The sequence below is a fragment of the Culicoides brevitarsis genome, chromosome 3 (assembly GCF_036172545.1).
Source record: "Culicoides brevitarsis isolate CSIRO-B50_1 chromosome 3, AGI_CSIRO_Cbre_v1, whole genome shotgun sequence".
NCBI classification, from domain to species: Eukaryota; Metazoa; Arthropoda; class Insecta; order Diptera; family Ceratopogonidae; genus Culicoides; species Culicoides brevitarsis.
This window is the reverse complement of record NC_087087.1, coordinates 23,219,295-23,231,022: the sequence shown is the minus strand read 5'-3', so window position 1 is coordinate 23,231,022 and position 11,728 is coordinate 23,219,295. Positions and strand designations below refer to the sequence as shown.

Genomic DNA, 11,728 nt, shown 5'->3' with positions numbered 1-11,728 from the left:
TGTTACATAAGTCCTTTTGTGTTCCGAGTCGATGTTTAGTTCTTCACTGAGGCGTAACAAGGGTGCGGCAAACCGCCGCAGGTGCCAAAATTGAAAAGGTGCAATTTCGGGGAGAAAAAGCAATTTTTGATTTTTTAAATTAAAATTTTTTTTTACACATTTCTGTTAATATTTTTACTCAATTTTAATTCATTTTTATGTTTCTTTAGAACGCCAAGTTCTTTTAATAATAGTAAATTTATTATTTTGATAAAAAGGCGCCCCTGTAGTTGTAGGCACATCATATCGCACTTGTACGGTCTGTCTTTCGAGAAATCTCGGCTTTTGCCTGTCGCAAGGCACTATAAGACATGAGCGCTTTACCTTTCAAATCCGTATTCCCTTTCATCATACGTTCGTTTTCGTCTTGAATTCCCGAAAATTGTTCTAAATAAACTTCCTTCGCCGACCGGTGTAACAATTTTTCTCGAAAGTCTGTGCGTTTTAGACCTTTTTCTGGTCGTAAATTGAGATAATCCTCGTGCGTTAGGATATTGGGAAGATCGCTAAATATACAAAATTAGCTGACTTGTTCTCTGATACTAAAAGTAACGATTAATTTTCTTACATGAAATTTACGCAAAGAGCACTCTCCGGAGATTTTCCAATACGCACGAAGCTTAGAATAAACCGTATCTTTGATTGCGATAAAACAAGTAGTTTGATTAATTAATCAGACAGATGAAAAATTTTTTTTTTTGAAAAATTTTAATTTTTTTCAAAAATTTCTCGGCTATGAAAATGTTACATATTTTTGAAAAAAAAAATAACCACTGGTGGATTTAATTGACTTTGTTTTATTTTAAAAATACTTTAGCTCTTAAACATGTGCTTTTTCGTTGTCTTTATTACTTTTAAAAGTGTCAGATACATAAATATGTGAGAAGCGACATCTATTATGAATCAAACAAAAAAAAATTTTTTTGAAAAATTTTAATTCACAAAATGGGCCTTTTTTATGCACCAAAAACAAAGTAGTATATGAAACATATACTACAAAATCTTTAAATCTTTAGACTGAGGAATTTTTAGATAGAAAAATATATTAAAAACGATAAATTTTCAAAAAAAAATTCAACTTTGGAATGAAGTCCCGTTAAAATGTGATTTCGTGAGTTTTTTTTTTGAGAAATTTGAATTTTTTTTTTCAAAAAATATATTTTTTTTTCTAAAGTGAACTTCAGAATGTCCAAAAATAAAGGAAAAAGTAGAAAAATTATTCTGTAAAAAAAAATTAAAACACTTTTAACATCAAAATCGGTTGTCAAATGAATCTCAAAATTTAAAAATATTTTCAAAATATCGACTCACGCTAATTCCCTGATTTAATCTAATGCACGAATATATCACAAAGAATTTTTAAACATAACAGAAAAATGACGTAATTTTGAGATTGAACGTTAGTCAGAAGTGTTCTATACGCATTAATGAGTACAAAGCGTGCTCTCAGAATAACAAACATCATACACAAAATTAAAAAAATATATTCAGACAATGTCTGTCGTCGTTGTCGTTGCCGAGTTTTTCTGGATGTTGTCAACAACAACAATTCATTACTCATTTTTATGACTTTAGATTTTCATATTTGGTATCAAAACATTCGCCCGCTTGTTTTTTTCCTTTGAAAATCGTTCACGTTTCGTGGTGTAAATAATTGAAAACTCAACAGAAATGTAGTAAATATTAGTCCCACACAGGGGCGAGATGCTGACGGCAACAACGTCACCAAATTATAATTATCTTGTATGATTCAAAAATAAGTCATTCCACTACGTTGGCGTACGTTCGAGTCACTCGCTGCGAGGAAATTCTATTTTTGGTATTGAATGACTTTCGATTGGATGTTGTTGTTTTTTCGTGTGTTTTTATGGTGAAATTAAATTAATTATTGCCTTCGGACGAATTTTAATGAATGAAAGTAGTTTTTTTGACATTCCTTCTTGGGAAAATTTGCATTTTAGGTGCATAGAGGATGTCCTATTTGGCTTTAGAGTAAAATTTTAATTATTTTTTGGAGCATTTTAACTTTTTTCATACTTTTTTGGTAACTTTTTTTTTTAATTTTTTAGCCATTTTAGATCTTAAAAAATTCTTATCTTTAATTCGAATATCCAAAAATGTAATGAAAATGATAAAAATATAGTTTAAATTAATGAAATATGGTCAGGAAAAGTACTGAAATGGTTCATAAATGGCTATAACTGGTCCTTAATGAATTGATTTGAAATTTTATTTTATAAGAAAATAATTAATTCTTCAATCGATTTTTTAAAAATTTCTATGCAATTTTTGTTGTATAAATTAGAATTTTTTGTTTTTTAACTAAATTTTTTATTCCTTATGAAGCTTGAATTTTTTTTTATATTTAACAATTTTTGAAATTTTAGAAAGTTCTAGAAATTTTAGAAATTTGTGATTTTTTCTGGTGTTTTATATTGTTGGATTTTTTAGCCATTTTTGAATAGTTCAGAGACATTTTGAAGTTTTAAAGGAATCTAAGTTACATAAATGTTTCTTTTAACGCTTTAAAATCTCAATATCGCATATCCTTCTTGTTTAGTAGATATCTCCATTGACCTTGAATTTATGAAAATAAATAATTGCCGAGAAAAATTATGTAAAATAAATTATTTTAAATATTTTCTCAACTCATGAATAAAATATAATATTGTTCCAAGACTTTTTTACATCTAAATATATTTTCTTTGATTCAAAATTCGCGATAAAAATTAAATCTTGGCAATTCTTTATATGAAATTGCTTAGTTTCGATAAAAAATCCAATAATTCATTTGATATGGATTTTTTTTGTGACGAATTTGATTATCATCCAAAATAATTTTTTCACATTTTTTCGTTTTCCTTCAAAATGAGAACTCTTCTTTTTCAATTTCTTACCAATTTAATAATTTTCGTTTCAGCCTCCAAGGAAAAAGGCGCCCTTACCAGCTATTTCCACTATGGCCATCGCGTAAAAGACCAAGATTTCTTTTTCGCTCCCATGTTTCGTCATCCAACATTCACAGATCAGGAATATGCTTGTGGCGGCACTTGGATAGGTGAGACTTTTGCCATAACAACTGCTCATTGTCTCACATATCACGACATCAAAATGGTCGGGCATCTCGGAGAAGACAACGACTGGCATGTCATTCTGGATAAACCTAAAACTTTCGGATTTCCTGTACAAAATAAATATGTCTACGCAAATTATTCGGAAGAAGGAGACCGTTTCTACGAAAATGACATTGGTTTAGTGAAAGTTGAAATTTACGACAGATTTCCCCTGAAATTCTTACCAAAAATTTTTACTTGGGAGAGCGATTGGCGTGACATTCAATCAAAGCCCGTTTTGATGCACGGACTAGGCAAGACGGAAAATGACGAATACGCGAGTTACTTAAAGTACATGAAGGGAAAATTACATCTTCAGGATGGTCATTCGGTGAAAAATTGCAATTTGCCAGCTGTTAAAATGGAAATGGCTTTTTGCATGGAACCTGTGGAGCCTTTTGATGAAATTGATGATGGCGATATGGGAAATGTTGTTTACTATGACGTGGCAGATCCGGACAATTTTGGACATGAAAATCGCGTTATTGTTGGAATTGTGAGTAATAGTTATGGAGATCCGAGAAATATAGTTTTGACGAATGTCTCCAAATATGTCCGCTGGATCAATCAGAAGATATTGGAGGATATTGCAGGATGATATCTAAAATAAAATGTTAAAATGAATAAAATAAAAATTAAATTACAAAGATTTTTATAAGGCGCCATTCATTTACGGCGTCGGAAGTTTGAGGGAGGGTGGGGGTCCACGAATTTCCGATGGATTTCGACATAGGGTAAAAGGAAAATACGAAATTTTTAACAATTCTTCTTGAAAAAAAGGGGGGAGTATTTTACTAAAAAGTTTTAGCAATTTAATTAAATAGTTATTTAGTTTTAGTTTTTAAACCCTTTTACTGTTTTGTGTGTTGCGGAAATGACTCTATGTGTTTGTGTTTATATACGCTTACTTAAACATTTCGCGAAAACCCGTGGCCGCGATTGTTTTTTTTGTGTGGATGGGTGTCGTAAGTTAGTAGGAGTTTACATCTGTAAACAGAAGAAAAAATCACACAGAACCAGAATAAAAAATTTTACCAAACAGCAAAAACGTCGTAAAAACCATTATGGAGGAGAAACTCATGTATCCCGAAGAGGACTTAGAAATTTGCCAATAGGACAGAAATTATGGATAGAGCACAGGATTCCAGTTATCCGGGTCGAAGGTAAGTATTTTTCAGACCAGTATGTTTTAAATAAAAGATGACTTTGGCAATGTCTGTATATCTACCATGCTGTGGTTTGAACCACAACAAAAAAGGGATCCAGACTCCAGCAACACAATCGAGGCTAGATTATACTAGATTATGGATTATATAAAAAATACCTAGATTTTCAAAATTTTAATTAATTTATTTAGAATAACTAATAAAATCACAATAAATATTAATAAACTTAAAACAAAAAAAAAACTAACAATCTTTTATTTAACTAGTTTTTATAGATGCTTTATTTTTTATATTATTAACTAATAATTTTTAATTAACTAAGAACTTTACTTTTATTTTCTTTTCAGTATAAAGCTGCTAATGAGGGCCACAAATCTCGAGTTTGAGGGGAGTTTGAATTTCCGATGGATTTCGGCGTAGGGGAAGGGGGAGGAATAAAAGTTCAAACTTTTTTGATCTGTTTTTTGAGTAAACATGTACAATTTTTCACAAATTTCCATATAAATTTGAGCTAATTTTTAACAATTTTTCTTGAAAAAGGGGGGGGGGGGTATTTTACTAAAAAGTACGTCGTAAATTTTTTGGTGTCTTTAAATTCCGATGGTTTCCGATTATAGGTGTTGGGGGGTGGTCGGTTTTCAAAAATTGTCCCTTTTTTCCGACGCCGTGTATGGATAGCGCCATTAGGTCTAAGAAAAAATTACTACAGAGGAAAATATAAAAAAAAATAATAAAATTTTAAAAGTTTGATTAAATACCGTAATTAAATACACATTAAATTTTTAATAATCGAACTAAAAATTTAGCAAAAAAAAATTAATTTTTTTTAAATTTTAATTTAAAAAATTAAATTAAAAACAATTTATTTTATTTATTGATTTATTAATTTAAATTATTGAATATCTCTAATTAACAAATTTAAATTCTCTTAACATTTTTTTTATTTGTAAAGACTTGATATTAAAACCCGCTCCTAAATTTAAATATCCTGAAATAAGAAACAATAGGAAGTAAGAAATTATTTAAAATTTATTAATTTAATACGGATTTTCAATTATTGTACTTCGAATCCATTCTTCATAATACGAAACATTCGTCAGAATAATATTTCTCGGGTCTCCATACTTGAAACTCACGATTCCCAAAATAACTCGATTTTCAGGTCCATAATTCTCCGGATCTTTTACGTCATAATAAACAACATTTCCCATATCTCCATTGTCAATTTCATCGAAGGGCTCCATAGGTTCCATACAAAACGCCATTTCCATTTTAACAGCTGGAATATCACAATTTTTCTGAGAATACGAGTCTTTTAGGTGCAATCTTCCCGTCATGTACTTCAGAAATGTCGAATAATCGCCGTTTTCCGTTCTGCCAAAGCCGTGCATGAGAACAGGTTTTGTCGTTATTTCACCCCATCGCTGCCAACTTTTCATGAATCTCGGATAATTTTGCCAGTAATGCGATTTATCAACTCGAACAAGTCCGATATCATTTTCGAACCAATGGACGCCTTCGCGAGTGTAGTTTGGGAAGTAAAATTTAGATCTTATCTCGTAAGTGAGTGGGGAACGTTGAGGCCATTTGTTCTGCTGATCGAGTTGACCTACGTGGGAAATGTCGTGATGGTACGTCAAGCAATAAGCAGTTGTCATGGCGAATTTCACACTGATCCAGACACCGCCACAATAATATTCCATCCCAGTAATTAGTAAAGGGGGCTTTCTCAGCATCGGTGCAAAGAAGTTATCCTTGATTTTTACACGATGACCAAAGTGGATTTTACTTTCAATGCCGTCAAAGTCATTTGCGGCACTAAAAAAATAAATTTGAGAAAATTACAAACACGATGGATTTCATGACTAAAATTAAAATTATTCCAAAGAATTCTTACCTATTTATTTAAATTTTAATCAAATTACGATGAAAATCCGGAACAAATTAATTTAAAAATACTAACCACGTGACCCAAAATATTTAACGGTACAAGATATTGAAAAACGGAAATGAATTAGCGTGGCAATTTGCAAATATCAATTTCATTCGCCTCACAGTCTCCAATTTTGTTTACATGAAAAATTGGTGAAAATTCCCTGAAAAATTGAAATTTTACTAGTTTTCCAGTGATTTTTAGGTAATTTTTGTCATTTTTTAATTAAAATACGATTTGAACTTTACCTCACAAGCGGAGATATTTCAAATTATTTAAAGTCTTCCGTATAATTTAGCAAAATATGTTAAAGTTTTTCACTTTTCTTTTAGAAAATTGACCATTCCAGCTCACTGAGGTCCTAATATGGCACTCCGATCTCTCACAGACGTCTTTGTCCTCATGCGGAATAATGCTCTTTACAGCAACAATATCTACGCCGAAGCTGTAAGACCTTCAAAAATCCCACATAAAAATTAAATCCTAATTTTTTAAATTTTTTTTTAGAGAAACACAGACCGCGACAGTCTCTTGCACGGTCGTTCCCGGACCAGCGACGACGAAATGTCTCTCGCACCTCCCATTTGGATCGACAAATTTGAGGCAGGGCAATTCATCCTTTCCAAAATCGACCCGAAAATGGAAGAACTTGAAGTTTTGCACAAACGTCATCTCGTACGCCCGATGTTATCAGAAGACGATAGCGAGGAAAAGGAAATTGAAGAAATGAGTCAAGAGGTTACGCGTTTAATTTCGCAAGCGCACAAACAAATTGACCAGTTGCGATCGTATGGAGGCTCCTCCGTGGGAAAAGAGAAACGTTTGTTGGACAATGTCGTCATTTCGCTGCTAAAATGCTTGCAAACCGTAACAGCCAAATATCGAAATGCTCAGAATGCGTACATGCAACAATTGCGAAGTCGCGAAAAGACAAGTAGTGACTTTTTTGATGACCTGGCAATTCAACCGGATCCGTTAAGTCCCTCCTCGTCGAACATTCCCGTGAAATCTTTCGACAATTTTCTGCAACAACCAAATTATTATGACGACACGAACGACCAAAATGTCGATGAATTCTTTGAAATTCCCATTTCCAATAAATTGACGCAAAAACAGCTGGTCTTGCTGGAACAAGATAACACGGAATTAATTGAAACACGTGAGAAGGAAGTACTAAATGTCATGAAATCCATCGTGCACTTGAACGAAATCTACAAAGAACTCGCGCAAATGGTGCAGGAACAGGGAACAATCTTAGATAGGATCGATTATAATGTGGAGACGACACAGGTGAAAGTCCATCATGGGTATGAACAACTCAAAAAGGCCGAATTTTATCAACGAAAGTCACGGAAGCTCTTTTGCATATCCATCTTGGCGTGCGTTACGTTAGTTATGCTCATTTTACTGCTGATTACGAAGCTCTAAATAACTCTTTTTTGAATTAAATAAATATTAAATAAATAATTTATTAATCAGGTTGCGGCTTGTTTTTTCGCCGTTCAGAAAAATCTATAACAATAAACAGGACGCCCATTTGGTCGGGTAATTTTGAATGATATGCCAGGAGGTGTTATCTCGTGCACAGGTCTCCGTTGCTCAATATTTAAATATCTCAGTCTTTTGAGTTTTCCAACGACAATGTCAAACATTGCCGCATTGAAGTTTGTCGTGCCAAATAATTGCAAATCTTCCAGCATCGGACAGCTTTCACAGAATTTTTCGATTCCAGCTTCAGTTACCTTTAAATTAAAAAAAAAATAATTATTTTTTTATTGTCTTAAAAGAGGTAAAAATTTTAAAAAATAAATTTAAAAAAAAAATAATTTTAGCTTTAAAAAAAAAAATAAATTGAATTTTAAAACAAAAATTAAATATAATTTGGAAAAAAAATAATTTAAAAATTTTATTCAGTCAGAAAAAAAATTAAATTTTGATTTTGTCATTGGATTTTTGAGGAAAAATTCTTGGATAAAAATTGTTAAATAGTAAAAATTTAAATATTTTATTAAGACCGCTCCAAATTTTTTTCTATGTTTTTGTCCCCTGCCCCATTTCAAAAGCCGAAAATCCAATGGGGCAAAATAAAAAAAAAAGTTAAAAATTTCATCAAAATTGACCATTTTTTGGTCCTTTTCCTTACTTTTTCAAGAAATTTCAAAAATTTTTTAAAAATATTCAATTTTTAAAATTTTTGAAAAATTGTATTTTTAAAAAATTTTGAAATTTTTTTGAAAAAAATTTTAATGAAATTCCTTCTTCTAAAAAATAAAATTTCAAAAGACCAAAAAAAATTTTGTCAAAATTTTTTCAAAATTTTTTTTAACCCCATTTTTATGAAATGTTTTTTGTTAAAATTTTTAAAAAATTTGAAATACTCTGAGATCAATTTTAAATCATCAATTTTTCAATGTTAAATACCACAAAAACTAAAAAAATATTAATTTGAAAATTTTAAAATTAATTAAAATTTTGTCATTTAATGATGAAAAAAATTATTTCAAAACTTTTTTTTTTATTTTGTTGCCCCCCCCATTTCGAAAAAAATTTTTGGGACAAAAACATTAAGCAAATTTTTAAATTTTGAAAAAATTTTTGAAAAAAAAAATTTGGAATAATCAATATTTTAATTATCAAACAAACAATTTGAAGCTTTTTTACTATTAAATTTGTATAATTTTGGATTTTAAAAAATCGATTTAAAATATGTAAAAAAAAAATTTTAATTTTTGATTTTAAAATTCATTTAAACTTTCAAAAAATTTTGTCAAAAAAAAATTTTTATTGAAAATTTTTTAAAAGAAAATTTTTTCATACAAAAATTGGAAAATTTTTAGAAAATTTTTTGAAAATTTTGAAAATAAAATTTTTTTAATTTTTGATGAAAATTTTTAACTTTTTTTTTTTTTTTGCCCCATTGGATTTTCGAATAAAAAATCGGGACAAAAAGTATTGAAAAAAATTTGGAAATTTAAAAAAAAATTATTTAAGAAAAAAAAAATAAAATTCTTACCATTCCCACGGGATTCAAACAGCAAGTCTTCAAATTCGGCATCATGGCCCACTTGAGCAACGAATCGTTGAGACAAAAGTTCTCCGTGACGAAATATTTGCTGGTCAAATGTTCCAAACGCGTAGAATATTTCGAGATAAGTTCGACGACATCAGCAGACGACACAAAACACGATTCCGTTGCAAAACTTTTAAGATTTGGGAAACTTTCAAACATGTACTGTTGACACTTTTGGCAATCGCCACTGGAAAAATTGCACAAAGACAACGTTTCGAGATTTGGACACGCGATAATTTCATGCCCAAAGAAGCACTTTGAGTCGTAATTTGACAATTTCACGTGCAACTCGCGCAATTCGGGACACAGACGCAACGGAGCAAATGAATTCACGACAATCGCCAAGTCCAGCGTGAGTTTATGTAGCTTCGGAATTTGTTCGGCGGGAAAAACTTGTGATGTAACAGCGAGACTTTGCAAAGTTGCGTGGTTCGTGACATACTGAATGAGATCTTCGGTTGGCGCATCTACCGCTACTTCCAAATGCGTCAAGTTTGTGAGTTTTTTGAGGAAATACGTGCCAAAATGGTCGCCACTGTCGAGAGATCGTATCTTTGTGGAGTACTTCTTGAGAAAATCATCGGAAAAATAGAATTTTCCAAGGAAAATGTCACTTAGCCGTGGCATCATGATATCCAAAAAGTCGTAATTTTCGGGTTCGAATTTGGCATCGCCTAGTTTGAGAATCTCCACGGACGGCCATTTATGCAGGTAAGGCGGCAGTTTTTTCTCGATGCGGATTATTTCACGATCCACGTGATATGTTTCGATTTCCAGCACTCGTAATCGATGGAATTTTGCGATAATTTCCGCCAAGTAGTAAGAACGAATGGAATATGGCGAAAATTCCTTTACAATAAGGTGTCGCACAGTCTCTGCCAATTTAAGCCAGAACGGTTCGAGATCTGGTCCAATTTTTACATCACCCAAACGGAGAATTCCAAATTTTCGAGGACTGTGCATGAAGAGAGACACCGGCTCGAGATCCATTTCCAGCACGCAACCGCTATCCAGCGTAAGTTGATGATATTTGGCGAATCGGGAGTCTGTGAGCATGATATTTTGCCAATTTTTGCAGGTACGGGTCACGGATATCCGTGAAGAACAATCCAATTTGTCCATAATTTCGATGAGTACTTCTTCCGGCAGATTTCCGATGGAGCACTCATCGTCGTTCAAAGTGACGTTCGGGAGCATTTTTGTTATTTCTTCGATATTTTCCATGATTGGCCTTCACTCCTCGTCGGAAAGGAGACACATTTGAACGAATTTGGACTTTTATGAGGATTTTTTCTGAGAATTTCGCCAAATTTGATTGTTTTGACGACACTCAGTCTTGCCAAAATCACCAAATGACAGGTGACTTGATGGAGATTGCAAGCTCTAGTTTGTATGTGATGCTCGAATTCCGAGCTCGAAAAATAACACTGGACTGTAGTATCCGACGAACTATATAGCGTTCCGAAAAACCAAAGTTTAAGGTAATTTCTATTCTGACTCTGACGTTGTATTGGATGCTCAATTTTCTGTGGGTTCAGTATGTAATGAGATGTCGGATTTCGGTTCTCTAGCTATTTAGAGAGCGATTCAATCAGTCTTAAGTCACAAATAGATGTTAAGAATGGACTACCGGTGCTTTTTTCGACTAAGCGACTCGTCTCAGTCTTCGGTTGAACGGTTGACGGGAGTGGTTTTTGAATAAGTATCTTGAAAAAAAATTTTTTTTGTTAGAAAATTTGATTTTTAGAAAAGTTTTTAATTAATAAATTTCAGAAAAAAAATATAAATTATTTACCACGACAGCAGAAACGACAGAGAAACTACATTAAATTTTTTTTTAACGTCGGCATCTGTCCATTGTTCAAAGTCTCTTTTAATTCCTTCGCCAATGCTCGGCAGATTCCTTGTTTGACTTGCTCCATTTCTAATTCGTTCTTTCCTGCTATTTTATTTAACGCAAGTTCGAACTTTTTTGGTACTGTCCTGTCGTTGGAATGCGTTGCCGGAGCCAATATTTTGTTTTTTGAAAGTACTTGTGCAGCGGCGAAGTTTCCTGTGCCATAATCGGTTAGAAGACTATCGCACGCCTGCAAGTATTCAATTGAAACTTCCTTTCCTTGGCATTTCTGTGTCCATATTTAGGAATTTCGTCTAACAAAATTTAAAATATAAATTTAATTTTTATTAAATTTAATTATTTCACTTTATGTCGCATGAGGATTTTGAGAAAAAAACACAAAAATTATTTAATTTTTGTATGTTACTTTTTTGACGAATAAACATTGATTTTTCACATTAAATTAATTTTTGTTTTATTATTTTAAAGTTTTAACTCAAAATTGATGTAAAATTTCACAAAATAAAAATTGGAGGAAAAAAATTAATTTTGGTCACGTGAGAATTGTTT

At 31.8% G+C, this 11,728-nt stretch overlaps 4 protein-coding genes across 5 annotated transcripts; 2 read left to right on the top strand and 2 right to left on the bottom strand.

Annotated features, from left to right (window-relative positions):
* The first annotated feature begins 1,466 nt into the window (after window positions 1–1,466).
* Window positions 1,467–3,750, top strand: LOC134835368 (phenoloxidase-activating factor 1-like). Its single transcript, XM_063850245.1, has 2 exons — window positions 1,467–1,470; window positions 2,960–3,750. The coding sequence occupies exons 1-2, from the start codon at window positions 1,467–1,469 to the stop codon at window positions 3,748–3,750; spliced, it is 795 nt and encodes a 264-aa protein (XP_063706315.1).
* Window positions 3,751–5,355: 1,605 nt separating this feature from the next.
* Window positions 5,356–6,021, bottom strand: LOC134835367 (chymotrypsin-2-like). Its single transcript, XM_063850244.1, has one exon. It carries the CDS (start codon window positions 6,019–6,021, stop codon window positions 5,356–5,358), a length of 666 nt encoding a protein of 221 aa, XP_063706314.1.
* A 350-nt stretch (window positions 6,022–6,371) lies between these two features.
* LOC134834522 (syntaxin-16) lies at window positions 6,372–7,774 on the top strand. Of its 2 annotated transcripts, none has more exons than XM_063849237.1 (3): window positions 6,372–6,455; window positions 6,584–6,698; window positions 6,759–7,774. In XM_063849237.1, exons 2-3 carry the CDS (start codon window positions 6,618–6,620, stop codon window positions 7,677–7,679), a joined length of 1,002 nt encoding a protein of 333 aa, XP_063705307.1. In that variant the 5' UTR covers window positions 6,372–6,455; window positions 6,584–6,617; the 3' UTR covers window positions 7,680–7,774. The 2 variants fall into 2 exon arrangements, with proteins under 2 accessions (XP_063705307.1, XP_063705308.1); XM_063849238.1 differs by having other exon boundaries at window positions 6,381–6,455; window positions 6,565–6,698.
* Window positions 7,701–10,656, bottom strand: LOC134834521 (uncharacterized). The gene is made up of 2 exons (XM_063849236.1): window positions 9,265–10,656; window positions 7,701–7,993 (listed from the first exon to the last, which is right to left on the bottom strand). Exons 1-2 carry the CDS (start codon window positions 10,543–10,545, stop codon window positions 7,754–7,756), a joined length of 1,521 nt encoding a protein of 506 aa, XP_063705306.1. The 5' UTR covers window positions 10,546–10,656; the 3' UTR covers window positions 7,701–7,753.
* Window positions 10,657–11,728: the final 1,072 nt, after the last annotated feature.

Bases quoted from the DNA above. Each gene is read 5' to 3' on its own strand.
- LOC134834521 (XM_063849236.1), bottom strand. From the start codon at position 10,545: ATGGAAAATATCGAAGAAATAACAAAAATGCTCCCGAACGTCACTTTG. The intron at 7,994-9,264 runs GTAAGAATTTTA...TTTAATTTAAAG, and splicing joins GTTTGAATCCCGTGGGAATG to GTAACTGAAGCTGGAATCGA.
- LOC134834522 (XM_063849237.1), top strand. From the start codon at position 6,618: ATGGCACTCCGATCTCTCACAGACGTCTTTGTCCTCATGCGGAATAAT. The intron at 6,699-6,758 runs GTAAGACCTTCA...ATTTTTTTTTAG, and splicing joins ACAATATCTACGCCGAAGCT to AGAAACACAGACCGCGACAG.
- LOC134835367 (XM_063850244.1), bottom strand. From the start codon at position 6,021: ATGGAATATTATTGTGGCGGTGTCTGGATCAGTGTGAAATTCGCCATG.